Source organism: Mus caroli, chromosome X (genome assembly GCF_900094665.2).
Source record: "Mus caroli chromosome X, CAROLI_EIJ_v1.1, whole genome shotgun sequence".
Lineage (NCBI taxonomy): Eukaryota > Metazoa > Chordata > Mammalia > Rodentia > Muridae > Mus > Mus caroli.
This window is the reverse complement of record NC_034589.1, coordinates 140876971-140890298: the sequence shown is the minus strand read 5'-3', so window position 1 is coordinate 140890298 and position 13328 is coordinate 140876971. Positions and strand designations below refer to the sequence as shown.

The following is a 13328-nucleotide window of genomic DNA, read 5'->3' as shown; positions in this document are numbered from 1 at the left end:
TTACAGCCAGTAGTGAGCTGCTCAATGTGGGTGCTTGGATCAAATTTGGGTCTTCTGCAAAAGCAGCCATATTTCCAGCCCCATTATGTGGAATTTCAATATTTTTATACATCAATTTTCCAAAGTTCAAATTAAAACCTAACAAGCCAGAAACAAAAACAAAATAAGCAAAAATCTGAACCCAAATGCATTTTTTTGCATTCAGTTAAGCCTGGACTCTCAATTCTCCCTGTACATGCCAATCCTCCTTACAGAACACGTATGAAAAGACCCAGCACTCTTTAGGGTACTTTATCTACTTCTCACATCATTCTTACAACAAATTTGCAGGCTGTGTGGTGGTGGCACACGCCTTTAACCCAAGCACTTGGAAGGCAGAGGCAAGAGGATCTCTGAGTTCGAGGGCAGCCTAATCTATAAAGTGAGTTCAAGGACAGCCAGAGCTACACCCACACCCCCCCCCAACCCTGTTTGTCTTGAAAAACAAAACCAAAAACCAAAATAAAACAACTAGAAAAAAGAATAAAGGTAGGAATATCCCCATATTACACATAAGGAAACAGGCTCAGAGGGTCAGTTAATATCCTTGGGAGGCCTGTTCTTTTTCTGAAGAGGAGTGGATGTGGGGGAGAGAGAACATGAGGTGAGGAGGCTGGAAGGACGTGAAACAGTGGTTGGGATGTAATGTATGAGAGAAGAATTTTTTTTTCCGAGACAGGGTTTCTCTGTATAGCTCTGGCTGACCTGGAACTCACTTTATAGACCAGGCTGGCCTCGAACTCAGAAATCCGCCTGCCTCTGCCTCCCGAGTGCTGGGATTAAAGGCGTGCGCCACCACGCCTGGCGAGAAGAATTTTTACAACAGCATCTCATCCATGCACATTCCAGATACTACCTAGGCTGTGTTCTTTACAGCATTTCATCTACACTTCAAAGTAACTACCTGAGGCAGGCATAAAAAGGGATTTCGATGTCTTTCAGACACTAAATAACTTGCCCAAGCTCATGTAACTTGACATATAACCACAAGAATCACCCACTCACCTCCTCCTCTGGGGTTAGGTGCCGCTTACTGTCACTGACAGGGAAACCACTGCCAAATTCTTTGGAATGGATGTCAGCCCCGTACTCCACAGTTACATCTTCCTCGATGCTATTCACCAGCCGCCAGAACTCCTTCTCTACAAGTTCTGTGGGTACCATCTGGGGGAACAGGATAGTAAATGACATCTTATCCTGTCAACATTAATTTAGGGAGGTACAGTACCAGTGCCTATGAACCTAGTCTCAGCACTACCCCAGCCCTGCATCACCTACATGTACAGGCATGTTGAAGTAGTCAGCTTTAAAGGAGTCAGCCATCTCTCCAAAGCTCTGCAGAGTATATTCCCGGGTAGCTTGCTCAAAGCCAAAGGCTTCAGGGGGCCGCTTACACTCCTGGAACCCAAATGAGAACAAATCATAAAAAGAGGCAAAGAGCAAATCATCTCAAGTGGAGCTGAAACATGAGATAGAAGGAGGGAGGGAGAATTGCTCTCACTCAGCCTTCCGGGATCCTAGGGAAAGCCTTGCTTTGCAGCTCTATCTTTTCCTCCTTCCCACATGAGCTTATCACGTGTATTCATGCCACAGGCATCTCTCTCATACTTCTGCTCACTGTTAGGGTTTAAAGTGTCCTTCCCAAAAAGTTCACCTATTAAAGACTTTGTCCCAAGATGGTAGTGCTATTTTGGAAAGTTCTATAGTGTTCTGCAGGTGGGGCCTAGTTGTAGAAAGTAGGTTGTACGTTGAGTTCCTTGGAGGCAGTATCTTTGCCCAGCCATACACTGTCTTTGTCTTTCTGATTTCGAGCTATAATAATGTGAGTTGAGCCATAAGCACTTCCCCATAATGGGCTGAAACCTCTAAAACTGTGAGCCAAAATCTTTTTTCCTTTAAACTGTTTCTCTCAGGGGCTGCAGAGATATCTCAGCAGTTCAGAGCACTTGTTGCTCTTGCAGAAGAGCCAGGTTCAGTTCCCAGCACCCACATAGTGCTCACAACCACCTGTACTTGGCCCTCACTGCTGCTATTGTGGCTCCTCCTTAATACACTACACCTACCTGCTCTAGGCAAATTCTCTCCTGAATACCTCAGTTCCTACAAAATCCTGTTTCCCTACCTGGAAAATGAACCAAATCTAAATACCATAATAAGAGGAAAGCAAGTAATCATTATATTCATTTGATAAAATTTCCTATCTTCAATTCATTTAATACAGAAGAAAGTATGAAGTTAGAAGTCTTTATAAAGATTTTCATTATTTTATATATGATGAGTACACTGTAGCTGTCTTCAGATACACCAGAAGAGGGCATCAGATCTCATTACAGATGGTTGTGAGCCACCATGTGGTTGCTAGGAATAGAACTCAGGACCTCTGGAAGAGCAGTCAGTGCTCTTAACAGATGAACCATCTCTCCAGCCCTAGAGGGCTTTATAAACTATAGAACAAGATTTTTTTTAAAAGTGTCTTAAAGATAATTATATGTAAGACAGAAAAAAGAAAATACTTGGGAATCAAAAGACCGTTTAAAAAGTTTTTATTTCTAGCCAGGACTAATGGTGCAGGCCTACAATTCCAGTTACTTTGAAGGCTGAGGGGGACTCCAAATGTAAAACCTACCTGGGCCACAAAGTGAATTTGAAACAATAATAAAAAAACACAGCCTGGAGATCCAGCTCAGTGGTAGAGAGCACTTCTTTAGCATGCTCAAATCCTTAAGTTTAATTACCAGAAAGATGGTCTATCTATAGCTAGTTAATCCTATCATTTAAAGCTCATTCTTAATCACTACCTTTAATTACCCTGGGCATGGTGGCTCATACTCATAATCCTCTGGCAGGCTGAGGAAGAAGGACTGATAGAATTTTGAGGCTAGACTGTGCTACAGAATAAGACCCTATCTCAACCAAACAAACCAAACCAACCAACCAACCAACAAACCCACCTTTCCTATCTGGTCAACTACAACTCAGGGTTTCTTTTCTTTTCTTTCTTTCTTTCTTTTTTTTTTTTTTTTTTTTTTTTTTTTTTTTTTTTCTTTCTTTTTTTTTTTTTTTTGTTTTTGTTTTTTTTCAAGACAGGGTTTCTCTGTATAGCCCTGGCTGTCCTGGAAATCACTTTGTAGACCAGGCTCAACTCAGGGTTTCTAACATCAATTTTACTATCTGCTTACATGTCAGTACACATAGTTCACCATCACACAGAGTCCATCTAATTGTAATACCCCATAGACTGGGAGCTCCCAGAGGATAGGAGCATAAATTACATTCTCTTTTTCTCACAAAGTTCTGCAGAGCTTGAGGTCCCAAAATACAGTAATACTATGGCTGAGGCAGAAGGCTCCCCTTAGACTATACAAAGGCAAGCAAAGATATCCCATGTGAACTGGGACTGGGAAGGCCTTACCGCCATGACACACTTTGGACACCTCCAGACACCTTTCGGGATTTCAGGCAAAGGAGGCAGCAGGCAAAAGATGTGGTAATTGTCATCACAGCCATCACACAGTAAGAGTTTGTCATCTTCATCTCCTCGGGAACACATTCGGCATACGTATGACTCAATCTGCCAAAGAAAAGCAAAGGGTTATGAATATAGACCCTGCCTAGTCTTCAAACACCAGGCCCCTCCAGACAATATCCTGTTCCAGAGAGCTCTGTTAGAAGCCAGAGGTGTTTGCTGGCTGGGTTGTTCATGGCCCTAAACAGGCTAGTCATTCAAGGCCTGGAGTTCAGTTGAATGCATGTACCACTTCCCCAGATAAATACAGATATGAGAAGTCTTCAGTCTTCTCAGTTTTATTCATTCAATAAATAGTGTTCTATGGCAGAGATGAGGAAAATCTAGTATCTGCCTTCAAGAGGCACACAGTACTCTATTCATAACAACTGAAAACAGCCATAGCAGCCCATAAGAAATACTTTGGGTATCCAGCAAAGCAAGCAGCACTTGTATTACTTGGAGATGAGGGAGGACTGCAAGGAAGTACTTCATTCTGAAGGGGACACCTGGAATAACCGAAACTTGAAAGCATGCTGGTATTTGGCAATTGGAGCAGAGCACAAAGACCAATTCTTTGAGGCAGAAAAAACCATATGTACAAGGAATGTAAGACTATGAAAGAAATACTAGTACATCAGAAAAAAAAAAAAAAAAAGAATATACCTACAAGTAATTCAGAACAGCAATAGCTGGAAAGTGAGGTAGGCAGTGGTGGACAATGAGGTTAGAGGTCAGCTGGGACTGGATCATGCACAATAATGAAGATAATGAAGATCTTAGCCTTTATCCTGAAGCACTGGACAATAGGAGTCTCCTCCTACCACTTTATGTGAACAGTAGCTATTTACTCTGTTTTGGTTTTTGTTCCAAATTAGCTGACCTCATCTTCCCCAATTAAGTAAGTTGCCTGTAGGCAGGGCCCTCTAGATCCACTTTACTACTTAATGCAGCCTAGTCCAGTGCCATGCTGGAGAAATGCTCACTGAAGGGATGAGAAGCAGAGCTCTAGGAAGTCAGGGCTGGGTCCTTACAAACTGGGCATTGCTGTGGTTCCTTCGAAGCCTCATGGTCATCTTGGTGCAGGGCTCAGGGCTATGACTCAGTTCCTCCTTGCCTTCTAGGAAGGTCTTGGGTGAGGCTGATTCCATCTTGACATCCCCACCTAATTCCTCCTTTACCACCACAGTAGGGGGACACTCAGGCCCTTCTTTATCTGTAGGAGAAAAAAGTGGTTCTAAATTTAAATCTGAAACATTTACAGTCCTGCCTCCTGCCTCTGTATGAAGCCACCCCTAGTATCTTAGACATCACCTTTTTTCCGCAGAGTCTTATCTTTGGCCATTAGGCCCAGCCCCATCATCTTGGGGCCTGCTCCATATATCTGTAGTTTCTTCAGTTCTGGATTCTTTTCAATGTCTTCCTCTGTGGGTTCCGGCTACAAAGAAAGTAGGAAAAAAATGAGTCAAGATGACTATTTGGAGCAGACTACCCAATCCTAAAAGAAAAGCTCAGAATATGAAATGAAAATATATATATATATATATATATATATATATATATATATATATATATATATATCCAAGTTCATGCCAAGAACTCAAGCACACCAAGATGACTCAGCAGGCTAAGTCATCAAGCCTGACAACCTGAGCTGAATCCCTGGGACCCAGGTGGTAGAAGGGAAGAATCAACTCTAGTAAGTTGTTCTCTAGTACCTGCTTATCAAAGCAAAACCACAGATATACACACATACACACTCACACAACAAATCTAATAATGACAATAAAAAAATTAGGGGTTCCTAAGGTTCCTTCTCTAGGTGAGGGGCTTTGAGTAGCTGACAGTTGCCAGGGCAAGGAGTGGCCACTGGTAGGTTCCTCATGCCCTGGTGGATGACCACACACCCATGTATGATGAGCAACACAAACTAAACTCAGTAGATTAAAAAACTTTACTTAACTAAAAAAATTTTAAAAAGACATGAAGTTGGGAGATGTAATTGGAGGATCCAGGAAGAAGTAAGGGGTGGTGGTGGTGAAGGGTGTATATGATCAAGATATACTTTAAACAAACATGAAATTTTCAAATAAATAACTATAAAAATTTTAGGAGTGGGGCTGGAGAGATGGCTCAGCGGGTAAGAGCACTGACTGCTCTTCCGAAGGTCCTGAGTTCAATTCCCAGCAACCACATAGTGGCTCACAACCATCTGTAACGAGATCTGACGCCCTCTTCTGGTGTATCTAAAGGCAGCTACAGTGTACTTATGTATAATAATAAATAAATCTTAAAAAAAAATTTCAGGAGCTAGAGAGATGGCTGAATTGTTAAAGAGTACCCATGCAAGCAGCTTACAATTACCTATAACTCCAGCTCCAAAGAATCAGACTCTTTCTGGCCTCTATGGGTAATTTACTCACATGTTCATACTTCTCCACAAAAACACATGGCATACAACAGAATTAAAAATTATACGTCTAGGGGCTGGAGAGATGACTCAGGGGCACTATGAGCTGTTCTTCCAGGACCCAGGTTCAATTCCCAGCATCCACATGGCATCTCACAATCATCGGTAACTCCAGTTCCAGGAAATCCAACACCCTGTTCTGGCATCCATGGGCACCAGGCACACACATGTACATAAACATACATGAAAGTAAACACCCATATACATAAAATTTTGTAAAACTCTAAGAAGGGTTTTGTTTTTTTGGTTTTTTGTTTTGTTTTTTCGAGACAGGGTTTCTCTGTATATCCCTGGCTGTCCTGGAACTCACTCTGTAGACCAGGCTGGCCTCGAACTCAGAAATCTACCTGTCTCTGCTTCCCAAGTGCTCGGATTAAAGGCGTGCACCGCCACCGTCCAGCTAAGAAAGAAGTTTTTAAAGCATTAAAAAAAAAAAAAAAGAAAAGAAGAAAGAAAGAAAGAAAGAAAGAAAGAAAGAAAGAAAGAAAGAAAGAAAGGAAAAGAAAAGCCGGAGGGAGCAGGGCCAGAGAAAGCAAACATCTGTAATGAGATCTGGTGCCCTCTTCTGGAGTGTCTGAAGACAGCTACAGTGTACTTACATATAATAATAAATAAATCTTTTTTAAAAAAAAAAAGAAAGGGAATTAAAGGCAGAATCTCAGTTTTACCAGCTATAAATAAAAATATTAACTTCTACCTTATAGCTTAGGGATAATATATAGAAGTAAAGTGGTGTTTGAGCCACCTTTCCTGAATAAATATAGCTACCATTCCTTACGAAAGAAGCCTCCCTTTTCAGCAAATGGAAACTATCACAGAAAACCACAACCGGACATAATGCAGAGATATCAATGGATCCTGTGGAGCCCAGCCCCAGTGAATAAATCTTCAACATAGCTTTTCCATCTGTGACTCAGGGAATATCATGGAGGAAAATGAAAAGATTCTAAGAGCCAGAACACCAAGAAGTCTGCTGTGAAAGTCTCTCTTAAAAATGGCTGCATAGATAAGATCAGAACAATAGTATTATCAGTGAAAATGTTAACATAGAGGTGGGAGGGGATTTCATGAGGTCTCATCCCTAAACAAAGAACTACAGGCAAATACTGATTGCTGTGTGTGTGTGTGTGTGTGTGTATATATATATATATATATATATATATATATATATGTATATATATATATATATGTATGTACACACACACACACATACATATACATACATACACACATATGAGGGATTTGAGGGAGAGTAAATGGGAGTAGATGGAGGAAGGAAATTATGTAATTAAGCCTATTTCAATTAAAAACATTAAATAGAGTAACATTATTGCTGAGTGTGTGGGGTGCAAACCTTTAATCCTAGGTTTTGGGAGGCAGAGGCAGGTAAATCTCTGAGTTCAAGGTCAGCCTGGTCTACAGAGCCAAGTACAAATACTGCCAGAGTTATACAGAGAAACCCTATCTCAAAAAGAGGAAAGAAAACAAGAAAAAGGACATTTATTCTATGAGCAGACTTTCTGAAGAAAGGAACAAACCAGTCACACAGGGCAGATACAAAAATATAGTATAGTTCAAATACATCTCCAACGAAACTGAGTAGAGAAATGACCAAAAAGCCCAGAAAGGGCATGCTAATGCTTAAGGCACAAAACAAGTGCAACAATGTTCTGCAAGGCTTCAGTCAACAAGCATGAGTCTTTCCACCCCAAAGCCCCTGTAAGTGGCAAGAAGAAAAGAACTCACATCAGGCTGTAGTCTCTTTGCCCGTCGTCCATAACTGTTGAACTTGGAAGGCTGCACAGACTGTCGGAGGGGGATGCTGTGGGGTTTATATTCCTTGTCCTTTTCCTCATTATCAAATGGGCGTGTGTTACACTGCTAGAGATAATAAGTAAAGAGTAAGGCCCAGGGCACAGAACCTCAGCCCCCAAAGTAAAACCTTCCTTTGGCCAATGGACAAAGTTGTGGCCCATATCCCTGACCAACACCAGTAATCCCAGTTCAACCGGTCTTTATTGCTGACACCTTACAAACTTTAGGAATTCTTTTTTTTTAATTCCCTTTTTAAAAACTTTTACTTTGTGTGTGTATGTGGCGTGTGTGGCGTGTGTGGCAGTGTGGCATTCATGCCACAGTGGGCATGCAAAGGTCACAGGACAACCCCTGAGAGCCAGTTCTCTCCCTCCACCATGTGCATTCCAGGTCAAACTCAGGTCATCAAGTTTGGAAGCAAGCACATTAACCCAATGAGTCATTTGCCTACCACTAAGGAGGCTTTTTCTTCTTCTTTTCTCCTCCCACCCGCTCTGGTAGGGGAGGAGTGTGTGCTGGTAACTGAACCCAGGGTTCTACAGATAGGACTTTTGACTACAGATACTATCAGAAGATAAGAAAGTATCACTAGGAAAAGGTAAGGTCTAATTTTCTCAGTTTCCAATCCATGGAACCAATCCTATTAAGTATAGTCCCAGGCTGGAGAGATGGCTCAGCTACAGTGTACTCACATACAATCAATCAATCAATAGAATAGTCCCAGCACTTAAGAAGCTGAGAAAGGGCTGGAGAGATGGCTTGGCAGTTAAGAGCACTGACTGCTGTTCTAGAGGTCCTGAGTTCAATTCCCAGCAACCACATGGTGGCTCACAACCATCCATAACGAGATCTGACGCCCTCTTCTGGTGCGTCTGAAGACAGTAGATACAATAAATAAATCTTTAGGCTGGAGTGATCAGGGCTAGAGCAAGCTGGGCTACAGCGAGCTGGGCCAATGAGAATGAGCAGAGGTCCTGAATTCAAATTCCCAGCAACCACATGATGGCTCACAACCATCAGTACAGCTACAGTGCACTCATATACATAAAATAAATAAATAAAATCCTAAAAAAAAGAAGCTGAGAAAAAGAGGATCAAGGGTTCAAGGCCAAGGGACCTGCAACATGGCTCAGGGACCCACATGGTGGAAAAAGAGAACAAAGTTCTCAAAAGTTATCCTCTTACCTCCACATACATGGATGCACACACAATAAATGTAATTTATAAAGTTCAAGGTAGGGATCTGGGGATACAGCTCAGTTAGTATTTACCTAACGTGGGCAAACTCAGCATGGTGGTACATGCCTCTAATCTGTGACCTGGAAAGTGAAAGGAGGAGAAGGAGTTCAAGCTTGTCTTTTTTTTTTTTTTTTTTTTTTGGTTTTTCGAGACAGGGTTTCTCTATGTAGCTCTGGCTGTCCTGGAACTCACTTTGTAGACCAGGCTGGCCTCCAACTCAGAAATCCGCCTGCCTCTGCCTCCCGAGTGCTGGGATTAAAGGCATGCGCCAACACATCTGGCTTTTTTTTTTTGTTGTTTGCTTCAAGCTTGTCTTTACCTACAAAGTTTGAGACCAGCCAGGGCTATAAGAGGACGCTGACTCAAAAGAAAATAAAAGAGAATCTAAGACAACAGGACATGGTAGCTGAAATCCCATACTTGGGGAACTGAAGGACTATAATAAATTCCAAATAACGAAATCACGTCCAGACTTCCCACCAAAAAGGAGTTTTAAGTCCAGTCTGAGCTACATGGTCAGTGGGCTAACTACATGGTAACTTCTAGGCCAGCCTGTCACATATTAAGACCTCATGTCAAATTAAAAAAATAAAAAGAAACAAAACCAGAAGTATGCCAATATGTACCCGCAGATCAAGACCTCCTTAACTCCACTACTGCCTGGCATCCTTACCACAAGGTTGGCTCCAGACTGGTACATTTCATAGGGATAAACAATGCGTTCATAGTGAGAGCGTAGCAAGGAACCAATGTTTTTGCCAGGTGGGTAGTTGAGGCGCTGGGCCACACGGGCCCATCGACGGTCCTTGCAGATAGTTTCATAACCACCTTCTTCAACCACAATCTGAAAGGAAGAGCAGGAAGGGACATGATGCACTGTGTATGTGACCATGCAAGAAGGTAGGCCTACAGGAAGGGTAAGGAAAACAACTGCAGCCTCTCACTTCACCAGGAGCTACCCCTTCTCCCAATCTCAAACTGCTGCAAGAGGTGGTAAAACACGCTGATGTGCTACCAGTCTACCCCTTCCATTATAGCCCAGAGACACGGTATCCAAACCAAAAGGGGTCCTAAAGTAGCATGGGTTTATTGAATATTTGAGAAAAACCTGTTCTTACTTTGCTGAGGCTATAGAGGTCCAAGATCCGCCGTTCTACATTGGGAATCTTTAAGGATGAGCCCTGGATCTCCCAGAATTTGGCAATCTGGTCCAAATAGTTCAGTTTCACTCTTGTCTGGGCCTAAAGGAGAAATGGCTCAAAAACACTGGCCACCACCCACCCATTACCATCAATACTCCATCCCACCCCACCCCTCCCCCCAACACTCCACAGTGACCCATCTTCTGGCTAAAACTTAGGGGAAGAGAAAGGGAACAAAGTAGACTTCTCCCAATGAAATGAGATTTGGACTCTAGACAGTCCTTGGCTTTGCTTTTCTCTCGTTTCCCAGGAGAAGGTCATTAGTCTTTATACATCTTTCCTCCCATTCTTGTGACAAGGTTGTCTATATATTATTATATCTTGTACAGATGAAAAAACAGGGCCAAAAGAGTTCATTCACACAAGCCCCAAGATACATGAATATCAAATACCTATAAGCTTTGCTTTCTCGCTGCTACTACTGATTTGCTGCATTTGAGCAAATGAGTACCACTCACTGCATCCCCATATTTTTATTAGAAAATAAGTGCCAGGCATGGTAGCTCACACCCGTAATCCCACCATTTGAAAAGTAGAGGCAGGAAGATGTGTTCAAGTCTAGCCTCCATTACATATGAGATCTGAGGCCTGCCTGGGTTACTCGAGACACTGTCTCAAAACAAACAATAGGAAAAGGAAAATAGCACACTTACCCCAGAGATACAGAATTAAGAAGAGCAGTGAGAACCACCTAGAAACTTCAGAATTGTATCTAAGTTCTACATAGGGCTCCAGAAGAGCATATTCATCTCCTTTTGTACCACATAAAATATTTTGTAGTGGCTGAATTATGAGAATGGCCTGAAGAACTAAAATGACATACTGGCTAACTCAAGACCTGATATGGATGAAAGATCCTAGAATAAGGCTGTCCATGCTTACCTGAAATCTCAGTGGCCTAAGAAGGGTTCTCAAAGGTCCTAAGTCTGTAACTTTACCACTTGAGTCCCAGGCCCTTTTCTAGAGAACCAGGTTACATGTAGGTCAGTTTTTTGAGTCATAGTTGAGAAGAATTAAGGTCTACTCATGGTAAGAAATGAACTAAAGCCCCTTGGCTGTAAAAATGCTTAAGGGGCAAACACCTTCCATCTGAACCCCTTATCTTTCTAAACTTGGCCTCATCCCTGCTCCTTCCTCCCCTCATTAACTAGCATGAAACCTCTGTAAGACTGCCCTTGTTCAGTGCTAGGTAATACCTGCCCACAGATGTACCACCCACAGACCTAGTTACATTTATTTCTCCAAGGAACTCATACCACATACAACACATTACTCTGGTTCTGACTTGAACAATATCAGGCTTGAGACTGTTCTGGGATGATAAAGCTGGTTTTAGGTATAGTTCTAGAATTTTTCATAGAAGATACAAGTTAAATGTATGTTCCCTTCCCACTAATTAATTCCCATTAATATGTACCTTTGAGTCTTATTAAATATTCTAGTAGAGTACTGGGCCCAGCTGAATACCAGTACCATAAATATATATAATATATACACTAACCATTCCAGCCTTTACAAAGACCAGTTTGTGTGCTCTTTTACCTTACCATCCACTCTATCAAGTATGAAAGAAGGAATGTAAGAAGCACAGAGCCATGGATAAATCAGATATATAAGGCCACAATAAGCTGGTCAAGGAAGGAAGGTCTCAGCTACCTTTTGCTGATCCAGGTAACGTAGGTACTGATAGGGAAAACTCTTAAATAACAAAGTTTTATGGGGAAAAAGAGCATTTCCAGCCTTTGGGCTATCAAATAAAAAACTCGAATTCCTGCCCTTATATCTGGAGCTTCGAAGCTTCCTCTACGTCCTGGGCATGCTTATCCTTTCTCCAAACCCCATCACCAGCTGCTAATCTCACCTCCAGCTCATTCAACCTCTGGATTCGGGGAGTAAACCTGAAGTTATCCACTTCCACAGCAAAGGGTGGCTGCCAGTCCTAGGAGGAAAAAAAGGGGGAAAGGAACTTGGGTTATCCCACTTCAATGCAAGATCAGACAGCATCAAAAGCAGCGCCATGATCCATTAATACCTCCTAAAACTTCTAGCCACCTTAGATCTATCAACCTGGGAAACATTCAAATGGACCCACTCCCAACTCTACCTAAGGCTTATAACAGGGCATAAAAGCCCCTCAGGCCCATATTCAAGGCCTCATGTACATGCCCTGGTAAACTTCTGTCTTCCCCAACAGTACAGTGCTAGGATTTTGACAAATATAAAAAGCTCAAATCAGTTAACCACAAACCCTCCTCACACCCACATTGTCACCCTTCCCTGGGCAGGACACATAGCCTAGAGTTCTGGCAACCATGCAGGACCTGGAGACAGGAGATGTGGGTTCATATTGTAACTCTACTGCTTACTAGCTATGAGCTCTTACCTTTCTGAATCTGTTTTCTTATCTGTAAGGTGGGCATATGAATTCTTGCCCTGGCTTCCTCACTAAATCTGCTCTCTAAATCTGATCCCACCAATGAATACACATTCAGAGTAGCTCATCTCTGGTTCAGGCAGGGGTTAACACTTTAGGCCATCAATGTCTGTTTTCTCAGTTAAAGGCTAACAGAAGACACTGCAGGGAAGACCAAGGAAGATGAATCTGCACCTCTTACTCACTCCCCAGGTTGGAAAGGCTTCCTGTGGGTCCTCTCTCATATACTTGTCTGCTGTAAGAGGCAGGGAAAGAAGTCTGGGAGTGAGTGGGAAGCCCAAAAGTGGTGGCAACGAATGCAAGAATTTACAGAGGGGAAGCCAGGAAAAAATTAATGAAAGTAGGGAAAGCTTTACCCTGCCAAGCTGGAGCTTTTTCTGTCCTACCCAAAAGATAGCTATGAAGACTCCCCTTCCACAGCCTCATGAATACTTCCCCAGAGAGTCCTCTCTCTCCCCTGGAGCTCTAGTGCTTAAGAAATGGTAAAAGGAGCCGGGCGTGGTGGTGCACGCCTTTAGTCCCAGCACTAGGGAGGCAGAGGCAGGCGGATTTCTGAGTTCGAGGCCAGCCTGGTCTACAAAGTAAGTGCCAGGACAGCCAGGGCTACACAGAGAAACCCTGTCT

The 13328-nt window shown here is 42.5% G+C and overlaps 1 protein-coding gene across 6 annotated transcripts in view; it reads right to left on the bottom strand.

Annotated features, from left to right (window-relative positions):
• Kdm5c (lysine demethylase 5C) overlaps nucleotides 1-13328 on the bottom strand; it is a 46214-nt gene that overhangs the window by 29285 nt on the left and 3601 nt on the right. For 2 of the 6 annotated variants that reach the window (XM_021153599.2, XM_021153597.2), the window contains exons 2-10: nucleotides 12132-12209; nucleotides 10187-10309; nucleotides 9742-9912; nucleotides 7761-7895; nucleotides 4859-4982; nucleotides 4579-4760; nucleotides 3452-3610; nucleotides 1318-1437; nucleotides 1045-1203 (exon numbers count right to left, since the gene is read on the bottom strand). In XM_021153599.2, coding sequence (XP_021009258.1) covers nucleotides 1045-1203; nucleotides 1318-1437; nucleotides 3452-3610; nucleotides 4579-4760; nucleotides 4859-4982; nucleotides 7761-7895; nucleotides 9742-9912; nucleotides 10187-10309; nucleotides 12132-12209 — 1251 coding nt within the window. The remainder of the gene's footprint in view (nucleotides 1-1044; nucleotides 1204-1317; nucleotides 1438-3451; nucleotides 3611-4578; nucleotides 4761-4858; nucleotides 4983-7760; nucleotides 7896-9741; nucleotides 9913-10186; nucleotides 10310-12131; nucleotides 12210-13328) is intronic. The other 4 variants (XM_029473065.1, XM_021153598.2, XM_029473067.1 and 1 more) reach the window with 2 other exon arrangements.